The 24,588-nt window shown below is 39.4% G+C and overlaps 1 protein-coding gene across 6 annotated transcripts in view; it reads left to right on the top strand.

Moving 5' to 3' along the window:
- Positions 1–11,008: 11,008 nt before the first annotated feature.
- Positions 11,009–24,588, top strand: part of GAS2 (growth arrest specific 2) — a 91,886-nt gene continuing 78,306 nt past the window's right edge. For 2 of the 6 annotated variants that reach the window (XM_065683393.1, XM_065683398.1), the window contains exons 1-2: positions 11,009–11,186; positions 20,280–20,441. In XM_065683393.1, the coding sequence (XP_065539465.1) occupies positions 20,300–20,441 (142 nt within the window). In that variant the 5' untranslated portion in view covers positions 11,009–11,186; positions 20,280–20,299. Of the gene's footprint in view, positions 11,187–11,238; positions 11,319–11,454; positions 11,664–11,955; positions 11,977–13,366; positions 13,534–20,279; positions 20,442–24,588 lie in introns of those variants that run through there. The other 4 variants (XM_065683395.1, XM_065683396.1, XM_065683397.1 and 1 more) reach the window with 4 other exon arrangements.

Raw genomic sequence — 24,588 nt, 5'->3', positions numbered from 1 at the left:
TACCTATTCTATGATTCTATTACTGAGAACCTAAAAAGACACTCCAGGAATTATGCCTAGCTATACCAGAACTGAATTTTTGGGAAGTTGTTATAAACAGACAGACAGACAGACTTTGCTGCCTAACCCCTTTTTTATTTTAACACTATGAGTCGGGACTACACTAACAAAGCTACTAAGCTAGAGTATAGCTCTTGAATATTATAGACATAAATAAAATCGAGTGGCAAATTGTGCCACCTACTTCTGTTAATAGTTGATTAGAAGTGGTGAAGTTAGTAGATATTTACACAGTTCCCTCTTGCCAGATAAGCCAAGTTAACTGCATCATGTATGCACTCCAAAACCAGTTGCAGTTAAGTGTGTATGAGCTACAACCAGTTTTACCTTAAGGTTGCTTGAACTACTGTATTTTAGTTTGTGTTTGCTGTGGGATAAGAGCATGCAGACAGTCAGTTAACATCACTCAGGTGATGAATAGAAAGGTAGTAAGCTGTGTGATTTGATCACTTGCTGTTGTTTCTGATACCTTCTAGAGTGGTTTCATTTGCTGTTTTGTGGTGGTGGGTTTGATAAATCACAGCATGTACTGGTAAGAGTATTTTTCTACATACCTTTTTCTGGGATTCTTTCCTTTAAGTCAAGAAAACACTTAGTTACTCATGCAAAGTACTTTTATTATTCGAAGTGCACAAATTCAGCCTTCTGTGGCAGTTCGAACCCACCCACCCTTTTAGGGTACCTGTTAAGAAGTGTCTTAGAGCTATCTGTTTCAGATCCCATCTTATCAGAATCCCTTAATAATCCCTGGATAATGTCATGTTGATATGTAATGCTATGGTACTTGTAGGAAGTCAAGCATACTACTAGGACTAAGCTTAGTCTATATCATGGGCTTAGTATTAAACAATTAATTGTCTTGAAAAGTATTAGGTGAGGCGGGGGGGAATCTGTACATGTAAGGATAGCAACTAAAAATTCTTTCCTACTCCTAAATTCTGTGTGTTTCCAATTGCTGTCATTCACAAGAGTGCAGGGAGAACTTATAAACACATTTTCATGTTGGAATTGGTTATATTTTTCACTTACATAAAAAATACATATAAAACTCAGAGCAAGATAACTATGTATAGAGCTATTTATACATATGTCTGGGTCCTTGTAATGTAAGTCACTTGGATTATTTTACTTTCATTGCCCTAATGTCCTGAGGACATATTAAATTATCAGATACACTAATATCTCTCCTTCATAGCTCTGTACACTGTCTTAAGAATAATAGCCATCCATGTATGTAAAGATAGCTTTGTTAAAGCACACACATGCACATGCTGGATAGATATTTCTTTTCTTGAGCAATAAGGCTTTTAAGTATCTGTTGTTTCCATTTTCATGTCTCCAAAGCTTTTATGTGAATTCTTCCAGCACTTTTCTCATTATTCTCTTCAACCCTTCCTCTGCTGAGTGGCTGGGGCTTCCAGACATATAACCTGAAATGTCCTGGGAGAATTTACATAAAAACAATAAAGCCAAGGAAATAGAAACGACAGAATATATACATAAATTTTTTTCAGTCTTTGCTAAGAAGCTCATTGGTTAATATTTACAAAGAAATTGAATTTTCCATATTAACATCCCTTTCACTGTGAAGCAAATGTGGGATAGCGGGATGGTAAGAAGCATTGCTTAAGTGAATGGGGGTTATATGTTAACCTCATTAATGATTAAAATATTTTATTTTTCTCCATCCTAGTACATAAAGAAGAACATTCCATGAAGAAAAAAAAAATCATATAAATGACTGGATCCAGTAAATGTTAAGGTAAAACTTTGAAGGGATACTTCTTCCTATTTAAGAAAAGATTAATAATTTGTTTGTTTAGCTAAAAACATATTAAGGAATACTAGTTTCTGTTATCTATGCTCATAATCTCCTCTGAAAGCAAATCAGTAAAACTGATACTGCTGCTTATAGGATCAGTAGCAGAGTAAAACCATTTCAGTTTCTACTGCGGCCACTTGGTTGTGTGCCTGTCTCTGTGAAATGCCCCTGGCAGGTTTTGTCAGAACCTTCCTGATGGTAAGCTCTTCATATCTCAGAAATTACTCCCCTAACTGTTATATTGTCCTGATATTGATGTATTCTGCAGAGCAGGCAGACTAAATAAACACAGGCTTAATTTTTTTTTCTAGTTCCAGATTTTTTGACTTACTGGTGTTCTTTAATTTTTCCCACATTTTACTAAAAATACAGGTATTTAATTAGTAAAAGGGCCCAGAAACTAAACCACTTTCACCTGGTGTTGCACATTTCCACAGCAGTTAGGATTTGGATATTTCAGATTAATTCCATGTCATTTTGGTTTTCTGACTTGGTTTGTGGTCCAGTGCTGAGCTGCACTTAAGCATTTGTGCAATGGCAGAGGTTGGAGCCTTTGTGTAGATCCAAAAAGCATCACCACACAGGTAATTACATGTGTTGGAACATTGTAGTTCATAGCTGATCCAGAGACATTGCCATTAGCTTTCTCGAAGACAAGAAATTAGCATTGCTAAATTAATGAATTGTATCTGCAGAAAAGAATGAGTTGTTTGTTTTTGGTTTTTTTTTTTTAAAGTGGCAGAGATTCTAGCACAAAGGATATTTGCATAAACCAAAAAGCCAGCAGAAAAAAATTGCTGTGTAGTTCATAGCTGTGGATGGGATGAAGATGATAGATGAAGATGAATTCCTAGAATTAAAGAATAAGCCTAAAAGAGAGGTCTTTATTAAAGATCTCTTTTTTATTAAGGAAACGGTATCAATCACCCAGTAGTAAACATGGAAATAATAGAAATCTTATTAATTCAATTTGTTCTAATGAAAACAGTAAAACAACCATTCTTAGTCAAAACCACTGCTACGAGTGTCCTCATATTTCTTGATATTACAATAGCTTCTCTTAGTTTGAGAGAATTACATTTTTAACTGCATCAAGCACTAATTACTTTCTAATGAATGTATTGGAATTTTATACTCTGCATGAAGAAAATAGTGCAATGAAATTTTTGTGTCCGTTTTTCTTGTTCTTATGAAATGCTGATGCTCATCAACACCAGAAAGAGTGTGAAGTTCTGTTAACTGATAATTTAAGATTCTTAAGGATTGGCTCCCATTCTTTTTGTAGGAAGAGTTGGATCTAATAGTTCTTAGAAACTTTGTCTTCCAGACAAAGCTTGCCTATGATTGACTGTTCCAAACCACCTAAGGGAGTCAGGCATCTTGCCACAACAGCAAATCAATGGGAACCAGATGCTTGAGAGTCTTAAGAGCTCTTGAAAACTTGTGTATTACCGGAGATGCTTGTGTTCAAGTTAGGGCTCCTCATTCACCTAGAATAAGTGTTCTGTGCATCTGGCAGTATTCATGATTGAAGCTGACATTTTTAACAGTTTAGAATTGGGGTGCAACTCACCTGAATACTGCAGACCTAGTGGACAGATGTTAAGAACTATAGTATAGAAATAATTGATCCAAGAGAATACTCCAGAGCATTTCCATAGGGGTAATCTGAGTCATTCTTTTAATCTCAAAATTAAATTGGCTTCTATTTTCTTTGTCTTTGCTACCAAAGGTAGCAAACAGTGATTTCACTTGGAATGAGGAGCTGGAATTTTATACTGAATTAAGTTATCAAACGAAATGACTTGGGAAGAAATAAAAATGTTAGTTCAGGTAAAACCAGTATGTTTTGGTTAATATTTTTGATTTAACCTTTAAATGAAAATTTTAAATTAAAATATTTTAAAGATTTAAAAAGTGAAACGTGTTCAAAAGATTTTTCAAAAAGTGTTTTAATTCTGTAGTAATATTGAGGAAGGATGGTTACTTCTACATCAACACACCTTTAAGCAGAGAATTTGTTTGGGAGGTTTGACTTTAAGTCACTTTCCAGCTTTCCGTTTAAATATTTGGAACCTTCTCTCATTAGTTTGAATAGATATGCACTGATCTGAACTCCTCTTCCCTGACAATCTATTAAAAGGACTTGGAAAAGAAGGCAGGGCCTTGTCAGTCCCTGTCCTGTTGACAAGATAGAGATACATGGCTTGGTTCAAAATCACCCTTTCTCTTGCAGGTTTAGGAAGAACTGCAGAAGACAAAGAATTGGAAATGTAGAGACTGCCTGGTAGGATGCAGTGGTTCCTCAGACAGTAGACTGAGCATGGGTTGATAGCCAGATGGAAACTATTTGTTTCTCCTTTTGCTTACATTAATTACATTGTTTTGTTGTTTGCTTCTCTGGCTATATAACTGTTTCTAATAGCATTTTGTTCTTCCTGGTTTCCAAGTCCTTTTATTTTACAGTTTTTGAAAAGTTTTCAGATGGGAATGATTTCAACATGTATATTTAGGCTTAATACTAAACATGTAAGGTTCAAGTTATACACAGCACGTTGGGTCTAGGTAATTTGTCCTGCAAATAGATGCATTCTGCCTAACTTGCTACTATGGCTAACGCATCACTATCTCAGGTAATTTGAATTAGCTAGTTTGTTGGGAAGTACTGACAAAGATATTGGTCAAAAATAACAATATGGATGTTATTTCATTATTTCCTTACATGTTGTTTTAGTTACGAACTTGCAAACAGTAACTTAAGTCCTGCTCCAAGTGTTCCTCTAGTTATAATATTAATGGACATAAACATGAAGTTGAATCCATCAGACCTGGTCATGGATTTCCCATTATATTTGTTCCCAGAGTGATTCAGTGTCCCAGTTCTTAACAGCTCTCTGAACATACCCAGTCAGTTGTAACTGGTCTGTATAGAAATTACTGCCATGTTCTGTGAAATCCATGGAACTGTTCCAAATCCCTGGGGATAGTTTTGTTGAACTCTGCAAAACTGTGAGTCTTTGTTAGATTTTATTTTTCAGTGTCTTTTCAGGGAGAGATATTCCAGACTCTCTCCACCATCACCCCCCACCCCCAGCCCTCCCAATTTACACATTGTGGGCCTGGCATTCTTTGTGTCTGCTCCACTTCCACAGTAGTGAAAATCTCCTGGCTTTATCAGCATTTCTCCCAGTCTCTGCCTTTTATAGTGTTTCATGAAGAAGCAGCCAGTGAACTCAGTTTGTCACTAAAAAATATGATCATCTGTTCTACTTAGGCTACCATATTTATTACTAGGTTAATAATCTGTTTTATTACTAGAATAATGAAAATTAAAGTTACCCTTTGAAAGTTAGAATCTTTATCAGTAAGCCTTAGTGAATGTTACAGTAGATGATGTGTATCACCAGTTATGTCTTGGTAGATCACTGTATATGTTGGTGTAATTTTTTTTTTTTTTCTTACAGATCAAAACATCACATGCATAACTACTGGGATGGAAATGGAGAGATCCTTTGGATGGATTTAGACCCTAGCACTTGCATATACTAAGACTGAAGAGTTTCAAATTACTGTCTTTCCCATTTTGGTTTTTGTTGAATGAAGCCTGAGGGCCACAGATACACAGTACAGTATTTAGTAGTGAATTCCATCTGGAATTACCAGCAACTGAGTATCTCCTGCTATCATATCCTTTATATAACTGATCTGTTTGGCCTACTTTGTTCTTTATTCTCATTTACCAGGCCCATGATATTTTGCACAAGTGGGTTTTCTTTTTTCCACATTTGTTGCATTATTTCTTGATTTCTTTATTATTCTGGGTGCTCTTTGGACTTGTGACGGTTGAAGAAAAACCAATGTATTAATTAAGATCACACTAAATGATATTTAATACTGAAATTCTGACCCTGGACTTATTTGTGAGTATGGGTATAATGTTCACAAGGTTACCACCCCCCTCCCCCCCTGGCAAAAAAAACAACCAAACAAACCAAAACCACAAAAAGCAACTAACCAACCAAAACCCCAAAAAAATAAAACCAGAAAAAAAAAAAAAACCAACCCAGAAATACCAAGCTATCTCTAGGTTTCTTGTTATTGGTTTTGAAGCATCTGGTTTAAAGGCTGGTCTGAAATTTGATCTTGCTCAAATTCTCTCAACGTGTTTCAGCAACATGTGTCATTAATGAAGAGAGCTGGTAACCGGTCTCCCTGTTGTTTGTAATTCAGCCTATGACAGGCAGCAGGAAAGCAGAACAGTTTTGGCCAGCCCCAATTAGGAAAACATGCCCAAGGCATAGGCTGCAGCATAAACAGAGATATGTCAGGCTCCTCCCTAGAGGAAAACCAAAAGTGTATGCTAGGCAATGATACTTTGCTTTTATTCTGAACAAGAAACCTGTTGAACAAAACCACCTCCTTATTTTGACATTGGTATGGTTAATGGCAAGGATAAATAATTATTCCCAGTGGAAAGAAAGATCAGCTAGGCAAGGATGATCTGTGCTTGCAGGTGCTGAAGTAACATGTGTGCAAAATGGTAACAAAAAATGTACAGAATTAAAAAAGTATTTTTTGTCTGAAAGAAACATACTAAAAATATAAGCACTTGGTTTTGGTCAGCAATTAGAAATACCTCTATCACATTTGATATTGTAATGCTGTGAACTGGCGATTCTTCTGAAAGAAACTGCAATTCAACAACATGCCCTTACATGAAGAATAATGTCACAGAGATTACTGGAATTGAGCAACTTCTTCACAGCAAGAATGCTTGCAAAAGAGGTAATATATTAAAAAAGCAATGGTTACCATCTGTGTTGAACCCGCAGTCTGTGACATCAAAATGCTGAAAATGTGTCCCCTACCTTAAAACCCTCATGGGATATACTTAATAATCATCTTGTAGATTTGAAGTCTGATGCATCCAAAAGATTAAGTAACTTTCCCAAGATCACATGCAGATATCTTGTTTGGTTATGACAGCAAGTGATAACTAGAGCCAAGATGATTCCCAAATCACTGTACTTCCCTTCTCTAATAACATATTACTAGATACGTGATTTGTGGGATAAGGAAGAAGGAAAGAGAAGGGAAATGTATTCAGGACTCTTCTATAAATTGAATTAATAAGTTGAACCCATCTATACAGTTCTCACTGTTCATTAACATCAGACTACTTTACAGGAGGGTTTTTATGAATATGCCTATTTTACAGGTGGGAAAAATGAAATAGTGATTTGATAAAACTCATACAACAGATGAATTTGCAGGGCTGGGAAAAAGAACTGAATCTCCCAACCCCCAAGAGACAGAAATAACTTATTAAATGAGCTGGCATTCACCCTGTTTCATTTGGCAATGTAATACAGTGCAGAGGGAATGGTGTTCTTTCCATTAGGAATGTTTCAATGATGCCATTTTAATAGAAGAATTAAAAGGAATGTTGGACTGAAAGCATTCCCTAAGGTATAAGATTGACTGTTTGAACTGAGCATTTCAGAGAAGAAAACCTGGAAAAGAATAGCAATAGATGTAGTATCTCCAACAATATCTTCTGAGGAAGAATCATTTGAAATGTTGATGCATAAAGTGTAGGGGTGGGGGCTAAATGCTGAAAAGCCATGTTGGAAGCACACGGACAAGGGCAAGGAGAACTATGTGAAGCTGATATGGAAAGAACATCTGACTCAGAAACCTGAGTGCCTGCTTTCTGCTTATAAGGACCAGTGTGTGTCTCTCCCTTTACAACCTATCTTAAGTAACACACATTCAAAAACATGCAATTTTTGTTGTTAGAGAGGCAAGTTTATTGCAAATTGCGTGTTTTGAGAATGTGGGTTACTTTGAATAGGTTAGAATTAATTATCTGCCTTTTTTATACTTCATAGAAAGAGCAAGGTGAGAAAAGTAGAGCTGAACTTGAGATGGCCAAAGACTCTGCTGCTTTATGGGATTTTCACACGGATACAGGATCCTAAATTGGACTGCAAAAGTTGTTCCAGTGTCTAAGCTCTATGGAATTGTTGTATTTCACTAGATAGCCAGTACGGAAGGAAGACATTTGATTCACATAGGTCCCTCTGTACAGAAATACCTCTATATGCCACATATTTGCTGATAGGTTAGCTTAGCATTTTCATTTAGATATATGTGATCACTAGCTAGCCTGTTGAAATACTTTTCCCCCCATTCAGTACAATATTATGATTATGTGGCGGAGAGCTATAGACTGGTGTGGGAAAGTTTCAGTGCAGATATAATGAAGTTATGAAGACTTTGAGATGAGTCCATAGGACTGTAAGAAGAGATTGGAAGCTATATCTGTAATTATATTCAGCACTCTCAGATTTGGAATAACTGCTAATACTTTAGTGCTTATAAACCAGGTATAAAAAAGCCCTCATCTGATTTTGTTACTGTTAAAGGGAATTTCATTGTGGGTGACATCAGGGACAGAACTGGGTTAAATATAAATAGAAACTCAACAAAATATTCTCATACAAAGTCCAATAACAAAGGGGGTGATTTAATGGGAAGAGAAATTGAAGCAAAGACTATTAGTACTACTGTCATAGAATATGAGGTTGGAAGGGGCCTCAAGGATCATCTGATCCTACCTTTCTTGGCAAAATCATGGTCTTGAGAAGATGTCCCACCGTGATGTCCTGCTGAATCTTAAAAGGGTCCAGTGCTGGAGAATCCACTGCTTCCCAAGAGCTATTTTTCCATAGCTGATTGTTCTGATACTGATTGTGAAAAATTTTCCTCTTGTGCCAAACCGGAATCTCCCCAGGAGTAACTTGTGCCCATCACCCCTTGTTTGTTCCATGTCACTCCTTGTAAAAAGGGAGTCTCTATCTTCTCTGTAGCCACCCTTTAAACATGGTTACAAGGTCTCCCATGAGCCTTCTTTGCTCTAGGCTGAACAAAAGCAGTTCTCTCAGCTTTCCCTCATGTGGCTTCCTAGTCCTTGGATCATCTTTGTGGCTCTTCTTTGGATCCTCCCCAGCCTGTCCATGTCTTTTTTGTTTAGCAGGGGACCAAAACTGAACACAGCATTCCAGGTGTCGGCTGACAAGCTTCCCACCAGTACATATGCAGATGCACATCTAGGATTTTTTTACATGACAGCTTAAAGAACTTCAGCTTAACTCCCTGTGTGGAATTGCTCCTAAAGCAGGGAACTTGTAACTTGAAGAGGACACATGACCTTTGAGAAGCTTTTAATGGAAATGTAATTGGTGCTTAGGAGAATGTATTCTAACTTCCTTATAAAGGGGCAAGACTTTTAGGTCTAGGGGACATCTTAAAAGCATTGGTCTTCTCATCTCAAGCTTCTTCTTATACTGAGGTGACACATGAACTGGATTTAAATTGCTGTTCATTATGTAAAAAAAAAAAAAAAACCCAAAACATCCTTCCCGAGATCAGCTAAAACCTGTGTAAGATAATGAAGTGTATATAGGAATCTGCTCATCAGCTCAACGTCTGCTTCACCACAGGGCATTTTTAAGATATCTGAGGGCTTTTTTTCTCCTTTCTTTCTTTTTTGCTGTCCAAGAAATTGGATGAGCCAAAGAATAGCATGCCCAGGGCATCTGAATTTTGCTAACAAGAACAAAACTAGGAGTTCATTTAATTCTGTGCTGTTACATAGTACATGGCTAGAGCTCATCCTAGTTAAATACCTTGGCATGCTGATAAAGTGCTCTCATTGAAGTAGCACTCATCACAGCAGTTAATAGTCCATCAGAACAGCATAATAAGAGTATGGAATACAATAAAGAAGGAAAGATGTATGTATTCTGATTGGCTAGAAATGAACATCTGCTACTCAGAGAACAGGAATTTGCTTACAGTGCAATTATTGAGAAATAGCCCAGCATTAATTGTGCAAATCAAGTTTTCCCAGCAGATCAGAGTACAAAAGAAATGAATGTAAATAAAAAATAAGGGTCAGCTTGATGTGCTCTTCAGCAATCAGGTTAAAACAATTCTTTTAGTGTAATTACATATAATGTGCTTTGGCTAGAACAGCTTAATTAAGTGGATATATTCTGTGAGGGATAAAAAGTGTGCTGTTTGACTGGAGCACTCTCCTGGAAAGTGCTAACATGATACCATTAGTAAACTCAACCAGACAATCTACATGCATGCATTAGGAGAAGCAGAAGTCTGAACATCTGTTTCCCGCTATTGAATTCATGAAAGGGGCTTCTCTGTGCAGGGAATAAGTGAATAAACAACAGTTGGAGAAGGTTATCTCTGGCGTTTAACAAAATGTTGAGATGTCACAGAAAGGACATAACGTGAGAATGAAATGGCTGAAAGAAAAGTGGTTGAAGAGTCAACTTGGCAAATGAAACACGAATGTACAAGAAGAAGTAAAACCTCTAACCATCACCCTCCTGAAAAAGTAATATAAGAATGCTTAATTTCTGAGCAGCATACATTTTTAGGTCATAGAATAGGAAAGATCATTGAAAGGACCTTAAAACTCATTCAGTTCCAGCCCTCTGCCATGTGCAGCAACAAAACACAGCAGCAGGGATGCCTTCCACTGGAGCAGGTTGCTCCAAGCTCTGTCCAACCTGGCCTAGAACCCGGCCAGGGATGGGGCAGCCACAGCTTCTCCAGGCAGCTTGTGCCAGGGCCTCACCACCCTCACAGGGAAGATCTTCTCTACTTAAATACACTACAAGGTGATATGAAATTGTTTTGAAGATAGATGTGATAAAGCAGAGTTCCCAAAGCTGTTCTTTTAGCTGGGGGGTTGGGGGGGTGGGAGGGGGCAACATGACAAAGATGTACTGTTAAGTGTTAAAAAAAATCCCAGACAGCTAGTCAAATTAAAGAAAAATAGAGTTTTATCTTGGATGAGAATTTTTCCTTTGTCCTTTTACTATTCTTTTTTCCTTATTCTACAATCAGGAGTCTTAGAAAGGGAGCAACAATAACAGAGAAACGGACCCAAGCACCAACTTGCTGCCAAGGTATGTAACACAATATTTCAGGATTTCAAGGGTGAATCAGTGCAAACTGCCTCTGCCGCCCCTCTGAAAAGGAAAAAAAAAAAAAAAAGAAGAAAAAAAAAGTAAGTATTGCACTTCCGTTCGGGCTCGGTGGCTGCTGAAATACGGGACAGCCGGGGGAAAAAAAAAAAAAAACACAAAAAACCATCACAAAACAATCCAGGGTTTCCCCAGGCGAGCCCCGCTCGGACTGGACAGAAGCATGAGGAGCGGCAGCGCGGCTGCTGCCCGTCTATTCCGCTCCGGGGAACCGCGGCGGCGGTGGGCTGGTGAGTGCAGCCCCGAGAGCGGGACCCGAGCTGAGCACTGCCCGCCCCGGCGGGGCTCGTAGCTCGGACTCCTTTAAATTGAGGGCGTTCGGTAAGGTTAAAGAGAAAGGGGCCGGGGAGCGGAGCGGTAAGGTGAGTGCCTGACGGTTCCGTGGTGTGGGGTCGGTGCTTTTGTGTCTTCCCCCCACCCTTCTCACTTCCCCAGGGAGTGGCGGGCACCGCGTTGCGGATATCGGGACGGCTTTCTTCAGGCTGCGGGGTTTCATGGTGCAGCCCTGCGATCGGTTGGTTCCCGGGGGCCATCCCGCGGCGTATTTTGCTTGGTCCTGCCCCCCGAGGGGCAGAACTGGGAGCAGCGCCTCCAGCACTGATGGCAAAGCCATTACTAGTTTAGCCTTACAACAGAGGGGCCCCGAGGAGGACGGACGCGTCCTGGCGCCGCGCAGAGCTGGACGCCGCTCTGAGCCGGGCTCCGCGGTGGGTGAGACGGGGGCGGCTGCCGGACTTTCGGGGCGATGTGGGGGGGTCCTCCTGCGAGGCGGTGTGCGCGTTTCCAGCCCGGCTTTCGTGGGGGGTTCCTGCATGCTCTGTGCATCCGTTTCCTCAGTCTCAGGCTTATCCCGCGTACCCCTGGGTTGCTGGGTCCGAAGGGCAGGCGGGAGAAGATCCTCTCTCACACCGAAATCCGCCCTTTCAGGTTGTTGCTTTCTTCTTCAGGTTCTGAATTCAAATCTCAGGAGGGTAGAGTTTGACTGCAAGAGGACTCTTCTAACTCAGTAGTGCTTTACATGTAAGAAGTGAAGGTTGCTGCCTTGCTTATCTATCTTTCTGCAATGGTGGATGTCAGTGGAGCACACTGGTTTTGTGAGCTCCTAGGGGAGAAGGGTGCCTGGGGCACCAGGAAGGATGCGCTGCAGGTTCCCCAGTGCAATTCCAGCACACTTCTGATGTTACTTGGAAATTAAAAACGGACAACAAAAAGTATTCTTTGGTTTCCATCTGCATTAAGTTATGGTTTCTTCTGTGTGTAGTAGATGTGATGCCAAGTGTCATGGCTTTCTGATGGCTTTGTGATGTGGATTGTGATTTAATAGGAAATTAGCTGATGTTCCTCAGTTAACATCATATGTTACCGTAGGCCATCTGATCAGCATTATACCGTGGTGCCCTAGTTGGAACCACAGCCAAACCCTAGATGGAGGTGGTGAGGTGAGGAAGATGCAGTACTACCCTCAACTTCTTGCGCTTACCAACGTTAGGCTACTAACTTATTTGGTCACTGTTTATTTTACCCACAGGGTTATTTAAATTGGCACACTTGCTACCCAGAGTACTTCTTCAGCTCCACTTCACACCTCTCAGTTAAGCTTCACACTAATTTCAGGACAGGATTTAGGAATAGAATTTATGATTAAAAGCAAAGCTGATGATTTGGAGTCAGCTTGTACTACTGCCTGCATAATGTACTTGCAGCAAGAGACATGCTTGTGTTCCTTGTATGATGTGATATATCAGTTTAAATATGTATTTCCTTTTCTAGCTGGTAGAAGTTGAAACTTCTTTTTGTACTCTTTTAATGGCTATTTTGCTTAGCCAAGCAGAAAAACATACAGTAAAAGCCAGGTAAAGAGAAGTCAACTTGAAAGTTTTTGGGCTGTGTTAGGAATTAGGCTCAGCTTCCAAAAGTTATAATTTTATGAGCAAATCAATACTGAACATTCTTAAAGCTTTGGTTTTGTTTGAGTGAGAAGGACTTTTGCTTTTCTTTTGGTAGAGGAGACATTATCAAGGCAACAGGATTATTTCTTCTAAGCGTAGTCCTGCAAATGTCTAGGCTTCCAATCATTTGCTCAGATTTTTAAGTGTGGTTAACTGCGTTTTGTTCTGGCCTCAGACCAAAGGCCTTACAGGTCTAAAGTATCACTGAGCTCTTGTGCCAGGTTCTCCATCCTCCACTTGAAGTACTGCACACATTTGTAACACGTATATGCATGATGTAAAGGACAAAGGCTTCTTGTGATGAAAGTTTACTTTATCAGTGTAGATCGCATTTTGATGTAAGCCCTTAAAAATTCTAATTGATTAATGAGTTTCAGATGGTGGTTCCCTTCCCATGCCCCTCCCCCTGCTCCCAGCATATACAGTGTGCTCCGAGTCAAGCTGGGAAAGATCCAGAAATCTTGGTCTAAATTGGTTGTGGTATAGTTTATAAGGATAATAAAATAACTGGAAAAATTGAATTTCCTTAGAAAAATATGCTTGCTGAATTTGTGAGCTGATATTTTACCTGCTGCTTTATGACAGTGAGAAAACTATGTTACAGATACCTGTATTTAGGGTGATGAAGGTAAGAATGACCTATGGAAGGGAAGGCTCTGTAATAGCTTTTTGAGGAGGAGCTATGCCATATAGTAGCAGACTCACTTGAAAGTGTTTGTGTTTGGGTTTACATATGTAAACATGAAAAATGGGTGATTACTGTTCTGTAGTGAACTGGAAATTGAAGGCGGTAATTGAGTAGCATCTACCAGTGAATGACAGGTCTCTATTTTTTGGTTTTGTGTCTTTTTTGTGTGTTTGTTTGTTTGTTTTGTGGTTTCTTCACCCCATTTCTTTAGTCCATTTTAAGGATTTCAAGGAGGGGAGCTTTTGTGGTTTCACCTGGGGAAATGATTTCACTGTCTAGAAGATCTCGCCATAGGGAACAGTTTCCTGATGTTAAAAATATCAATTGCAGAAGTTGCTCGTTACCCCTGTGGCTCTCAAAGGAAGCTCTTAATATATATATATATATATTTTTTTTTTTCCTCCCTGCGTCTATATTTGTGTATGCATATGTATATGGGTGAGGGGTAGGAAAACAAGAGCAACCTCTAGTCTGTGGACTAATGATATACTCCAAAATCTGAAAAACATGCTAGTACTGATACAGGAAAACTGAAATCAGTTTTTGACACAGCTACATGTGTCAAACTAGCACTTGATGATGTGAAAGTGGTGATTGCAAGTATGGGTCCCAGACTGTGGTCAGCCTCAGTTCCGCTTGCACAAATGTGTGGTTTGTTGCTGTAGTTTAATGTGTTTATGAATGTTGGGTCTTTTATTTAAGCCTCTTTTGCACCCAACCTGCAGTTCCAATGAATGAATACTTCACACAGTCCACTTTAATTCCAGTAAAGTTTCAAAAGTTCTGTTCTTTTCCATCTGCTTGAGGTGATTAGAACTAGCAGGGAGATCCAGCAGAGAGACCCTTGCCAGATACTCATGAGCTCTGTTCTGGCTTTTGATCCTCTCTCTCCTCTCTTTCCAGGATGGCTTCTTTCCAATAGCATTACCTTCTCTCTAAGACAGCAGGAGATTGTCTGCAGTTATAGCTGATACCCCTCTGTCAAAGCCAGTGTACAGTCTAGTGCTCAAGTTCCAGTTCCTTCAGAGAAAAGCTCTTGCTGCTTTTGCCTGAGTCGCTGTCTGCTCTCTCTACCACTGACAGTAAACTGTGTGACATGTACACAGTTGTGTGCATGATAGTTTGCTTCATCTGCAACTGATATCTGATGCACTGCCTCAATGGTATTACTAAGGACCTCATTTCAGAAGCTTAGAGCCATCATCTTCCATGAGGTTTTTATGAAATAGTCTTTGAACTTGGTGTCCAAGACAGAGTTATGTCATCTTCTTGTCAGTTGTTCCAGCTTTGTGGAGCAAGTAGGCAGCTGAATTGGCACACATGCAAATCTTCAGTCCTGGAGAACTCTGGTCTGGCTGCCAGGTGGACAGAGCCAGTGGATTAGCTTGTCTGGTAGGAGGCAGTACCTGGGTAGGTCAGAGCAAATGTCTGTCACACAGTGTCACAACCAAGCTGATATATGGTGCAAAGAGTACGTTGTGTAGGACTCTCTATAGAGTTCTGCATGTGCTTTATGGTTTTTTTATTTCCCCTGTATAGATACTTTTAGCATTGTTTTAATATTTTCTAACTAAATACAAATACGAAGAAAAACACTTGTTGGACTAGCTACTGAATTTCTATGCTAATTCTTAAACCAAGTCATCAAGAACAAGTGACTGAGCAAGACTTCTTCATCCCTGACCTGGAAGGATTGTATCTAGAAGCAAGTTAAAAGGAGCTCTCAAACCTCCTTTTGGTTGGGAAATAACACTCATGTTTGCAATTAGGAACCAGGCTGCAGTGACAGGGAAACTCGTGTAATACAGAAAGCACTGCAGGGCCAGCAGCTACTCAGTGAAAACCACTATGTCCATATCCTGGAACTGAATGGGTAATTTGGAATAATAACTCAGTGTTTTGTATGATTAACTCAAAGGGTGGAACATGTGCATTTTCTGTGTATGTATATCTGTGCATACACACACACTTTTCTATATATGTTTTTATTCCTCCTGATCATATTTGGTGGCTGGAATAGGAAATGGGATTGAATTCATGGATCTACAACTGTGAGTGTCTAACTATGCAGCCAGTTTTGCTTTCTGGGTCAGTCCTTACCTCCTGTGTGTTTTGAGTACAGAGGGTATCATTCTTCAATCCTTTTGTTCTACCAGTTAGTCCCAACAAAAGGATGTGGGATTACAGAAGATTACTTGTTTGATACTCATTGCTTTCCCCTGATGATCACTGACAACAATCAGCAGGTAGTGTAAGTTACACTGCTGGTAAAATAGAAGCTGTGAGCTACAATACACAGAGAACTAAATGTATTACTGTAAAGCAAAATAAAAACTTCAGTGTTTGCTAGGAGCAAGCAGAAGCAAGTACAGCCTTTTAGTGTGTCGAGTCTGTTACATGTCACTAGGTGTACTGTAAACTATCCCACACTGAATTCTTCAGTTAGACAAGAAGTCTAAGAATTTGAGATGTCATCCTCTTACTTAGAGAGGTGGAAGAAAAAGGCTTTGCTGCATAAATGTGACCTGTGACAAAACAGAATGAAAAGTAGTTGAAGACTTTTCCTTGTCGACATTCAGAATAGTGGGGGGAAGAAGTTGCTTTTTCAGGAACAAGGCATTCAGAGGTAAGTTTTGAAAATGCTTCTGCATATCATGTCAGCCTGAACAGTTTATAGAGGAGTGTAACATTCTGTGAAATATTTGATGTGTTTGTGTTGGCTAGTTTCAAAAAGCCGTATATATGATGATTTGACGTTGCCGTTAGAAAGCAGTGAGATGAGGAAAACTAGTATTTTTTGGCTACTTAATTCATTCTTTATTCCTGCCAAAAGGAAAGGATGAAATAGTTGGAGCCAGAGGTTTGCCTGAGCTGTGGTGATGTGTCCTTGAACACTGTCTACCTCGGTGGCAAGTTAAAAATATGACCAAATTACTCACTGATAAATTGCTAAACTTTTCTTCAGCTCACCAGAAAATAAATATGTTGTGACATTTTAAGGAAGTGAAGTTAATGGTTGAGTGAAGAATCAAGAGCCTGGCCTTGACTTCAGCTTGAATTTTCAGAGGTCTTGAAGGAGCTCAGGACCCAACTTCTGTTACCTTCACCTAAGCCAGTTCAGCTTCTTCACAGATCCTGGCTAGTATGTGAAGAAAGTTTCGATAGTTAATGTATGGGCTATTACAGCTGATGGAGATGAATGCTTTTAATGAAGCTTAGGTATCTCAGCCCTGAGGTATCATGGGCCTAGTCCTGGTATGGAGATGCTGGAATAATTTTTCAGCTTCTAGAGATTTTTGTCACCTATTTGCCTTTCCTTATCTTTCCTAGTTTCCTGTTCTGAGAGCTTGTGTTCTAGTACAGCTATGCTAGAATACTCTTCTTGTCTCTGTATCTTCTGTCTTCCTACTACCACAGTTACTCTGAAACTAAAACACCCATCCGTCCACTGAAATCCAAGCTCTTTGTTCTCCCACTTTTCTTCCTTTCATTAGTCTCAGAAGTTCTTTGAGACTCACACAGCCTGGTTGCTGAGTTTTACGAAACAAAAGGTAGACCAATATGAAATATATTTCAAGACAGCTTGTATTTTAAATACAAGCTGAAATAACATCTCAGATCCCTGAATCTTCTGTGCTGTGTCACCACGGAGATCAGCCTGAAGCATAAACAGCCTGCAGTGCTTGTTTCACAGCCTGATGGGGAGACCCAAACTGCCTCCATGTAGCTGTTCCAGCAGCCTTCCCTGTCTTTGCTCTGGTCTTAAAGAAATGCAGCTTTCAGACCTTTGAATTACTTCAGCCCCACCAGTAGCAGCATCCTGTATCAAATCTGGCTGGCTGTCAGGCATATTATAATGTTATTAATTAGCTCCATATTTGAAGTGCCCTATGGAACTTGTAGTCTTAGAGTGATAAGGTAGGTGGGCCTTTCCTGAGGTGGAAGAAAAAGCTGTTGTCTCCATAGTTTTCCTCTTAACACAACCTAGCTCAGTATATGTGCCATGTGTGGTATTCTTAGCAGGGCAGACTCTGCATAGGGTCCCATGGTGGATATTCCTGTGTGCATCTTTGAAATACAAAATTAGAGAATAACTTGGGTGGGAAGGGACCTCCTGGGGTAATGTAGTCTAACACACACCCCACCCCCCATGCCTCCCCAAAGCACGTATGAACTGTGAAATAATTTCCAGTAAAGTGGTGCAGTGTCTAACTGGTTCCTTTAGTACAATGGTGCTTCTTTTTTATTCAAGTATATTTTTCCAAATTGTATGTCAAAAGAAATAAATGGCAAGATTTTGTTTCTTAAATATTTAGATACATAGGTATTAATAAATTGAAAAATGGATGCCTGAAAAGGATGTAATTTTACCTTGTGTCTTATGCATGAAGTGAACATTCAAGAATAAGTAATTTTTTTATTGCCTTTTCATATTGCCAGTATCATTTTAGAGGTGGTTCAAGAGAATAAACTAGTTTCAGTTTTGGCTCTCACCATGTCAACAGAGTTGCTAGAATCCAGAAATCGTGCAGAAAAATAGTAGCTGTGGGGTTTTTTTGTTTGGGTTTTTTTTTTTTTTTTTTTTGGGAAAGAAATTATATGACGGAGATACTTGTACTTGTTTTTTCCTTTATAACCTTTGAAGACATGGTGATGCCAATTATCCATATTGCCTCTGTTTCTATCCAAAATGAAGCAGTGCTTTGAAGCACTAATGTGCATGGTTCTGAGTGACTTACAGCAACCTTAGACATACTGGTGTTGAAATCCTTTAGCTACTAGTATCATCTAGCCTGAAGGTCTTTATTTTGAGAATGATGTTCCAGATAGGCTGTCAGCTCTGCACAAATCAAATCCTTCTCTCCCCACTCCCTTCCTGTCACCCCTTGACCCCCAGCAAATGAACAGGTATGATTGTATGATTTGTATTTATTAACCATGAAATCATTAATCGAAGTTGACATTTTTACAAAGTCAGTTTTCAGAATAAAGTTCTGCTTAAATTACATTAGACTGCCTTAAACTCCTTTGCTTTCGTAGGAACTTTGCATAATTTTTTTTTCTTAGTATAAAATATACTGATAATTAGTAAATCTGTGTTTATACAAGGGAATAAAATATTTTTGTCTCTATTTTCCCCATCCATAGCTGAAAAATTGTCCAGTTTAACTAAGAAGTGTGTTAGCAGTAAAAGCTGTGTATATCTCAAGGGCAAGCTGAACTTCAGGATTTGGGGTGAGGTACTGTCAACAAGAGTTTATGCAGATGAGTTTGCCAAAGAGGAGTTTAGTTACCCAGGGTATGGTTAAAAACTGCTGGAGTGTTTTAATGTAAGCATTAAAATATCCCAAATAGACGTTGATATGTTTGGAAATGTTGGTTACAGCACAGTTTTATGGAAAAGCAGTTGCTTTTTACATTCAGTAGACATTTTCTTCTTTCTTTGGTAAGGGAATTGTTCTCAGTATTCTTCTTCTTTCAGGCCGCAAGGGAATAGTGTAACAAATTGTTTCATTTTGTTGTTTTTCAAGTCACAAATGCCTCTTACCTGACTTGGAAGATGTGCAAAGGACAGACAGAAACAATGCTTGCAGAATATCATAAGCTGAAGCTGGTCGATGTATGTAACTACAGCTGGTGTGGATCAGTCAGTTCATAATAGGCAAAGAACTGTTGCTTATGGGCCTCCCATAAAGTCTGTCCCAGTTCATGTCTGTCTAGTGCCACCTATCTAAGACCTTGGGAGTGCTGGTTAGTGAGATGGATTTCAGCAGGCTACAGACAGCCAGGCAAGAAAGTATGTAGGCTCACAGCTACAAGCATCAGGGTGCAGGTCTGAGGTTTTTTTTTGTTTTTTCAGAGAGAGAAATAACCTTCTTTACTTAGCATGCTTCTGCTACAGATGGAGGAATTAATCCTTCAGGAGCAAAGATCCAGTGGGCCTAAGGTCTCTCGCCGCTGCAAAACTCACAACACTTAACTAATATTTAACACATGACATATTGTCTTACTGAAACTTGAGCTGCAGGTAAGTCCTGGCTGAAGCAGAGGAGCATTTGTGTTAAAGGTGGAAGTGGGAAGCATGGGTGACAGGCGCTACCTGTTTTGCTGCTTTCTGAAGAAATAATACTATTCATTAAATATATTTGCTGTGGGTTTTGTCTTGTATTATTCTGAAGTTGTAGAATAGACTGATTCCATTTGGTAATGGCATTTGTTAATTGCTACTAAGTTTGCTGTAGTAGTGTAACTCAGTTATTCCTGTATTTTTCTTGGGCCTGATCCAAAAATCTCTGAAGCTTTACGTTTATTTTTAGTGGCTATTGGATTAGGCACTGCAGTGAGTTGTTAGCTTTGTATAAAATGTTTATTTTTATTTGATTTTAATAATGTCTTGCAGAATATGTGGTTGTGTTGGCAACATGTGTAGCTTGGCAAGTACAGTTGAAGTTGTCATTTATCTGTATGATTTAATCATCTGCAGCATGATCCATAACAAAGCAAAACTTCAGTTGTCCTTGATGTATGCATGTGTTAGATCCACATCTGTCTGTCTGACATCTGATTTCTTGGACTCATAGTTACTGTTGTTATCTTCTACAATTCTTAAAACAGAACCCATGAAACTTCGTTTGGTATAATGGCATATTTTGTTCTTTTTCTCTTTTTACTGTATAATAAAACAGGTACAGCAAGTGGATAAGCGATGTGCACTGCTCTGAGCCCCAAGGCACGTGGGCCTGGCCTCTCTGATATGCATCAGTACAGTCAGTGGCTTGCAAGTAGACATGAGGCCAACTTGTTGCCGATGAAAGAGGATTTGGCCCTGTGGCTCACAAACCTACTGGGTAAGATACAATTGGATGGAATGCAGATACTGGCAGTCAGGAAAGGCTATACGCTGCTAGCTGGGAATTCGGTCTTTCAGGCTTCTTGGTGTTTCAGAAATAAAGGTTATGATTAGTTAGCTACCTCTGCATAGTGTGACTGTTAGCAAGGACAGAAAAGCCATTAAGTGATTTGCTGCTACAGTGTTTCCCTGAGAAGCATAATTGACTTTTATTGTTCATTTAAGTTTATTTTTCCTCAAATTTCCCTTTATATGTTCTTTTGCATGTCTTTTCTGAGTTAACACTGAATGGTGCTAATTATTGCCATCCACCTACATCTTGCATTTTGTGGGTGAATTGGTAAGCATCCTAAAAAGTATGGCTGAACTGACTGCTGATAACAGAAGGAGCCATTAAACAGTCCTTTGTCAACCAAACAGTCTAGTGATTGATAATTGCTGCCCAAGGCAATGCATGCATGTGTAAGCTTGTGTGTAGAGGGGTCTTGACCCAGTGGCTGCAGGTGAGACCTGGGGATTTACTGGTTGCAGCTGTGTGTGAAGCCAGGACATGTTGTTGATGAAGGAGGATGCAAACCAAAAGCCAAGAAAAAGTATCAGGTACACATGAAGTGGAGCAAATGAAAGTATGTTGCTGGCAGGAAGGTGACAGATGTTTCTTTGGGATACACGACTCCTTCAAGAAGGTGGAATTTAGAAACTATGAGCCCGGAAATAGTATGTTGTTTTTTGAGAACATGGAGGGGGAAATGGCTTTTGTGTGATCTCTATAATTGCAAAGGATTCTACCAAAGGAATACATGACTTGCATAACACCTTAAGGGTAAGAAAGAGGAGAAAATATTTCAGAGGAGGTGATGTTTACATGAAACTGTTGCAGATGTTATTTTGAAAGAAATCTGAGATGCACATTTTTAAATTTGGTATATGAGGTTTTGTGGGTTTTGGGGTTTTTTTGCTTGTTTTCATTTGGGTTTTTTTTTTTTTTTTTTTTTGTTTGGTTTTGTTTTTTTTTTTCCTGTAAGTCTGGGTGAAACATAGGCAGTGTGTTGTCTTGGCAAATACTGTAGCTGAACCATCTCAGTGATGTCATACTGTAATAGAGTGTACCTAGTGCCTTTCATCTGCATGTTACTTTTTTAGGAGGAAAGGATATATCACTATGTTTGGAGAGGTATAGTCAGTGACTACAGTTTTCAGTAGAACACAAGAGCACAGCATTTTGCAGGTAGGCGATACCCATTTAGTAGCTGGAATAGTTATGAATCCACAACTCAAAAGTGGCACTTGTTTGAAGTTATGTCTTTGTGTGGTACTTCCATTTAAATTAATGAGTTTTGGATGTAAAATTGTCTAAGCAATGCCAGAACAAAATCCAGAAATCCTGACTTTTCATTCCAATTACCACAAGACAGCAATCCAAAAGACTGTTTTTTGAATCAGAAGCGCATTACATTAAGGATTGACTATATCATTTAAATGTTTTAAACAATGAATTTTTAGTGAGACATTTTCCAACAAACAGAAGCTTGTTTGCAGTTCATAACAGTGACAAGTTTAGGAATGAGGTTTTTTTTTTTTTTTTAGCAAGAAAGTTGCAATAAGCAGGAGGTTCTGAAATGATAACTATAATTAAAGATCTGATTTTTCATATGGCCGCCAAATTCTGCACTGCAGAACTAAATGGGCACAACTTTCTTTTTAATTAAGCAACATACACAGTTCATTTGCTTAATGCATCCCCCCCACACCTTCTTACACTAGGCTCTTCTGTTCTCAGAGGTTGTCCTGAAGAGCTGAAATTACACTGATTTGTTAAACTGATTTGAATTCCTGCATAGACATTGTTGTTCAAATTAGTAATTCCGTTAGGTCAAAACTCACATTCAAAATAAATTAAGTGTAGCTGAATTTAAGCAATTAATATTCATATAAATGTATTAACTCAGAATTCAAACTTGGCTTAATTACTTTATAGTTTAGATAAATGGGGAGGGATGTGTAAGCATGCTGATAGAAGAGGAAATAGGTATGAATTTATGGCATGCTGCTACCTTGTAAAAACCTGTTTGTGCTCTCTCATTTTTCAGCATCCAAAAGGACAAAATGGTAGGCAAGAGTCCTTCGTGTTGAGGGCTTTCTTCCTTCATGGGAGAATTAATGTACTTTTCATTAGTGGTTGGTGGATCTTCATGTGCATGGATGCACAGATAACTCAGAACAGATAATATTCTGTGTATCCACACCCTAGTTTACTCTGCTATAACTTGTGTGGCCTTATTCTGTCTTTATGCCAGTTTTAGTGCAATAGAATTTCTCAGTTTATTAAAAAAAAATTTCAAGTAATCTTGATCATGTTGGCTCACATTTTGTTTCATCTGTGTTTTCTTCCTTCTTTTGTACTATGAGTCAACAAGGGCACATAATATTTTCAAATAAGTGTAGATTTTTTTATTTTTAATAATACTAGTTTAGGCAGGAATAGGGCTGAACCTCTCTGAAGTACTTGGATCAACTGAGTGTGGGTTTGGACATATTTGTGGGGAGGCTAAGATGTCCGACAGTGTTGCTGAAAGTTAAATGGGTGACAGTTTTGCAGCAGCATAGCCTGGTTCGATGTTCTAAACTGGGAAACATTTGAGGGATATTGCGCTTTATAATATGAATGAAGGGCTTTGATATCAGATGGAAATTAGGCACAGCCAGAAGTTGACCTTACATAAGTGATAGATAACAAGGCTGAGATACGTGGTGCAGATGGAAAATAATCCTGTAAGAATTTTTAACCCCAGGGCTGGAGCACCTCCCATATAAAGACTGGCTGTGAAAGTTGGGGCTGTTTAGACTGGAGAAGAGGAGCTGCGAGAAGACCTCTGAGCAGCTCCCAGTATCTGAAGGGGGCCTACAAGATTGCTGGAGAGGGACTCTTCACCAGGGACTGTAGCAATAGGACAAGGGGTGATGGGTTCAAACTTAAACAAGAGAAGTTCATGTTACATATAAGGAAGCAGTTCTTTGCTGTGAGGGTGATGAGGCTGTGGAATGGGTTGCCCAAGGAAGTTGTGAGGGCTTCATTCCTGGCAGTGTTCAAGGCCAGTTTGGACAGAGCCTTGGGTGACATGGTCTAGTGTGAGGCGTCCCTGCCCATAGCAGGGGGGTTGGAACTAGATGATCTTAAGGTCTTTTCCAACCCAAACCTTTATAAGACTTCAGGCATTTCATTCTAATTTAGCATGAATGTTGTTGCGGGCTTTTTGAGGATTCACAAGTACTTTGTATGCATTTTGCTAGTTATTTTTTGAACCACATCAGAGAAATCAAGAGTCTGAGACCTGAGTTTGTCATTTCAGCCCCATTGCTACATAGATTTTAGCTGCCTGTGTTATGGGTCTGGAAAAAGGACATGGCAGATGAAATCGATGTGTCAGATGGATTAACTCACAATACTGTGCATGATGGCATCCTCAAAGTGGGACATGTCAGTATTGCAGGGGTTAGGGTTTGCATGCATGAGAGGAAGATTGTAGCTATGAATATTGTGTCTCTTAGCCTCACTTCTCTCTGTAGATCTCTGGTGGCTCAGTTGAGAGATCTTTGCACTGGCAAAATTGAGGAGATGTTTTGACCCAACTGTCTTGCAAATTATGGTCATCTCTTAGCCTTGTTTTTATTATGCATAGGGCCTCATAACCAGTCTCTAGTTCAGGACAGGTACAGAGATGGTTTCTGTTTCCCCTTTGGCTGTTGTGTAGAGCTCTGGTACTTTTCCTGTTCCCAGAGGGCAGCTGCCAGCTGCGGGGGGTTGTATTGTTACTGCTTCCATCCAGCTTCCTTTAGCACCATGGAGCAGTCCTGCAACATGTGCATTTGTCACATGTCTGGGTTCCAAGATTTCAGTGCTGAGGCCTCTTCCTAACAGAGGACCCAGAGATTTCTGGCTTTCAGAAGTTCATGGGTAAGTAGCTGGAGAATGCAGGAAGCTGAGGAATTGGATGTGTAAATGTTCAGTGTTGTAGGAGGCATTTAAAAGTTTCTTGGGTGCAAAAGTTAAGCAGGCTGTGAGAAAAGGAATAGGGAGGTGAGGAGGTTAGAAGAGGTATTGAGCTGAAGACCAGACTTGGAATTCAGAGGTGTGTGTAAGGAGA

This window comes from Lathamus discolor, chromosome 6, assembly GCF_037157495.1.
Source record: "Lathamus discolor isolate bLatDis1 chromosome 6, bLatDis1.hap1, whole genome shotgun sequence".
Taxonomy (NCBI): domain Eukaryota; kingdom Metazoa; phylum Chordata; class Aves; order Psittaciformes; family Psittacidae; genus Lathamus; species Lathamus discolor.
This window is presented reverse-complemented; position numbering and strand designations above follow the sequence as displayed.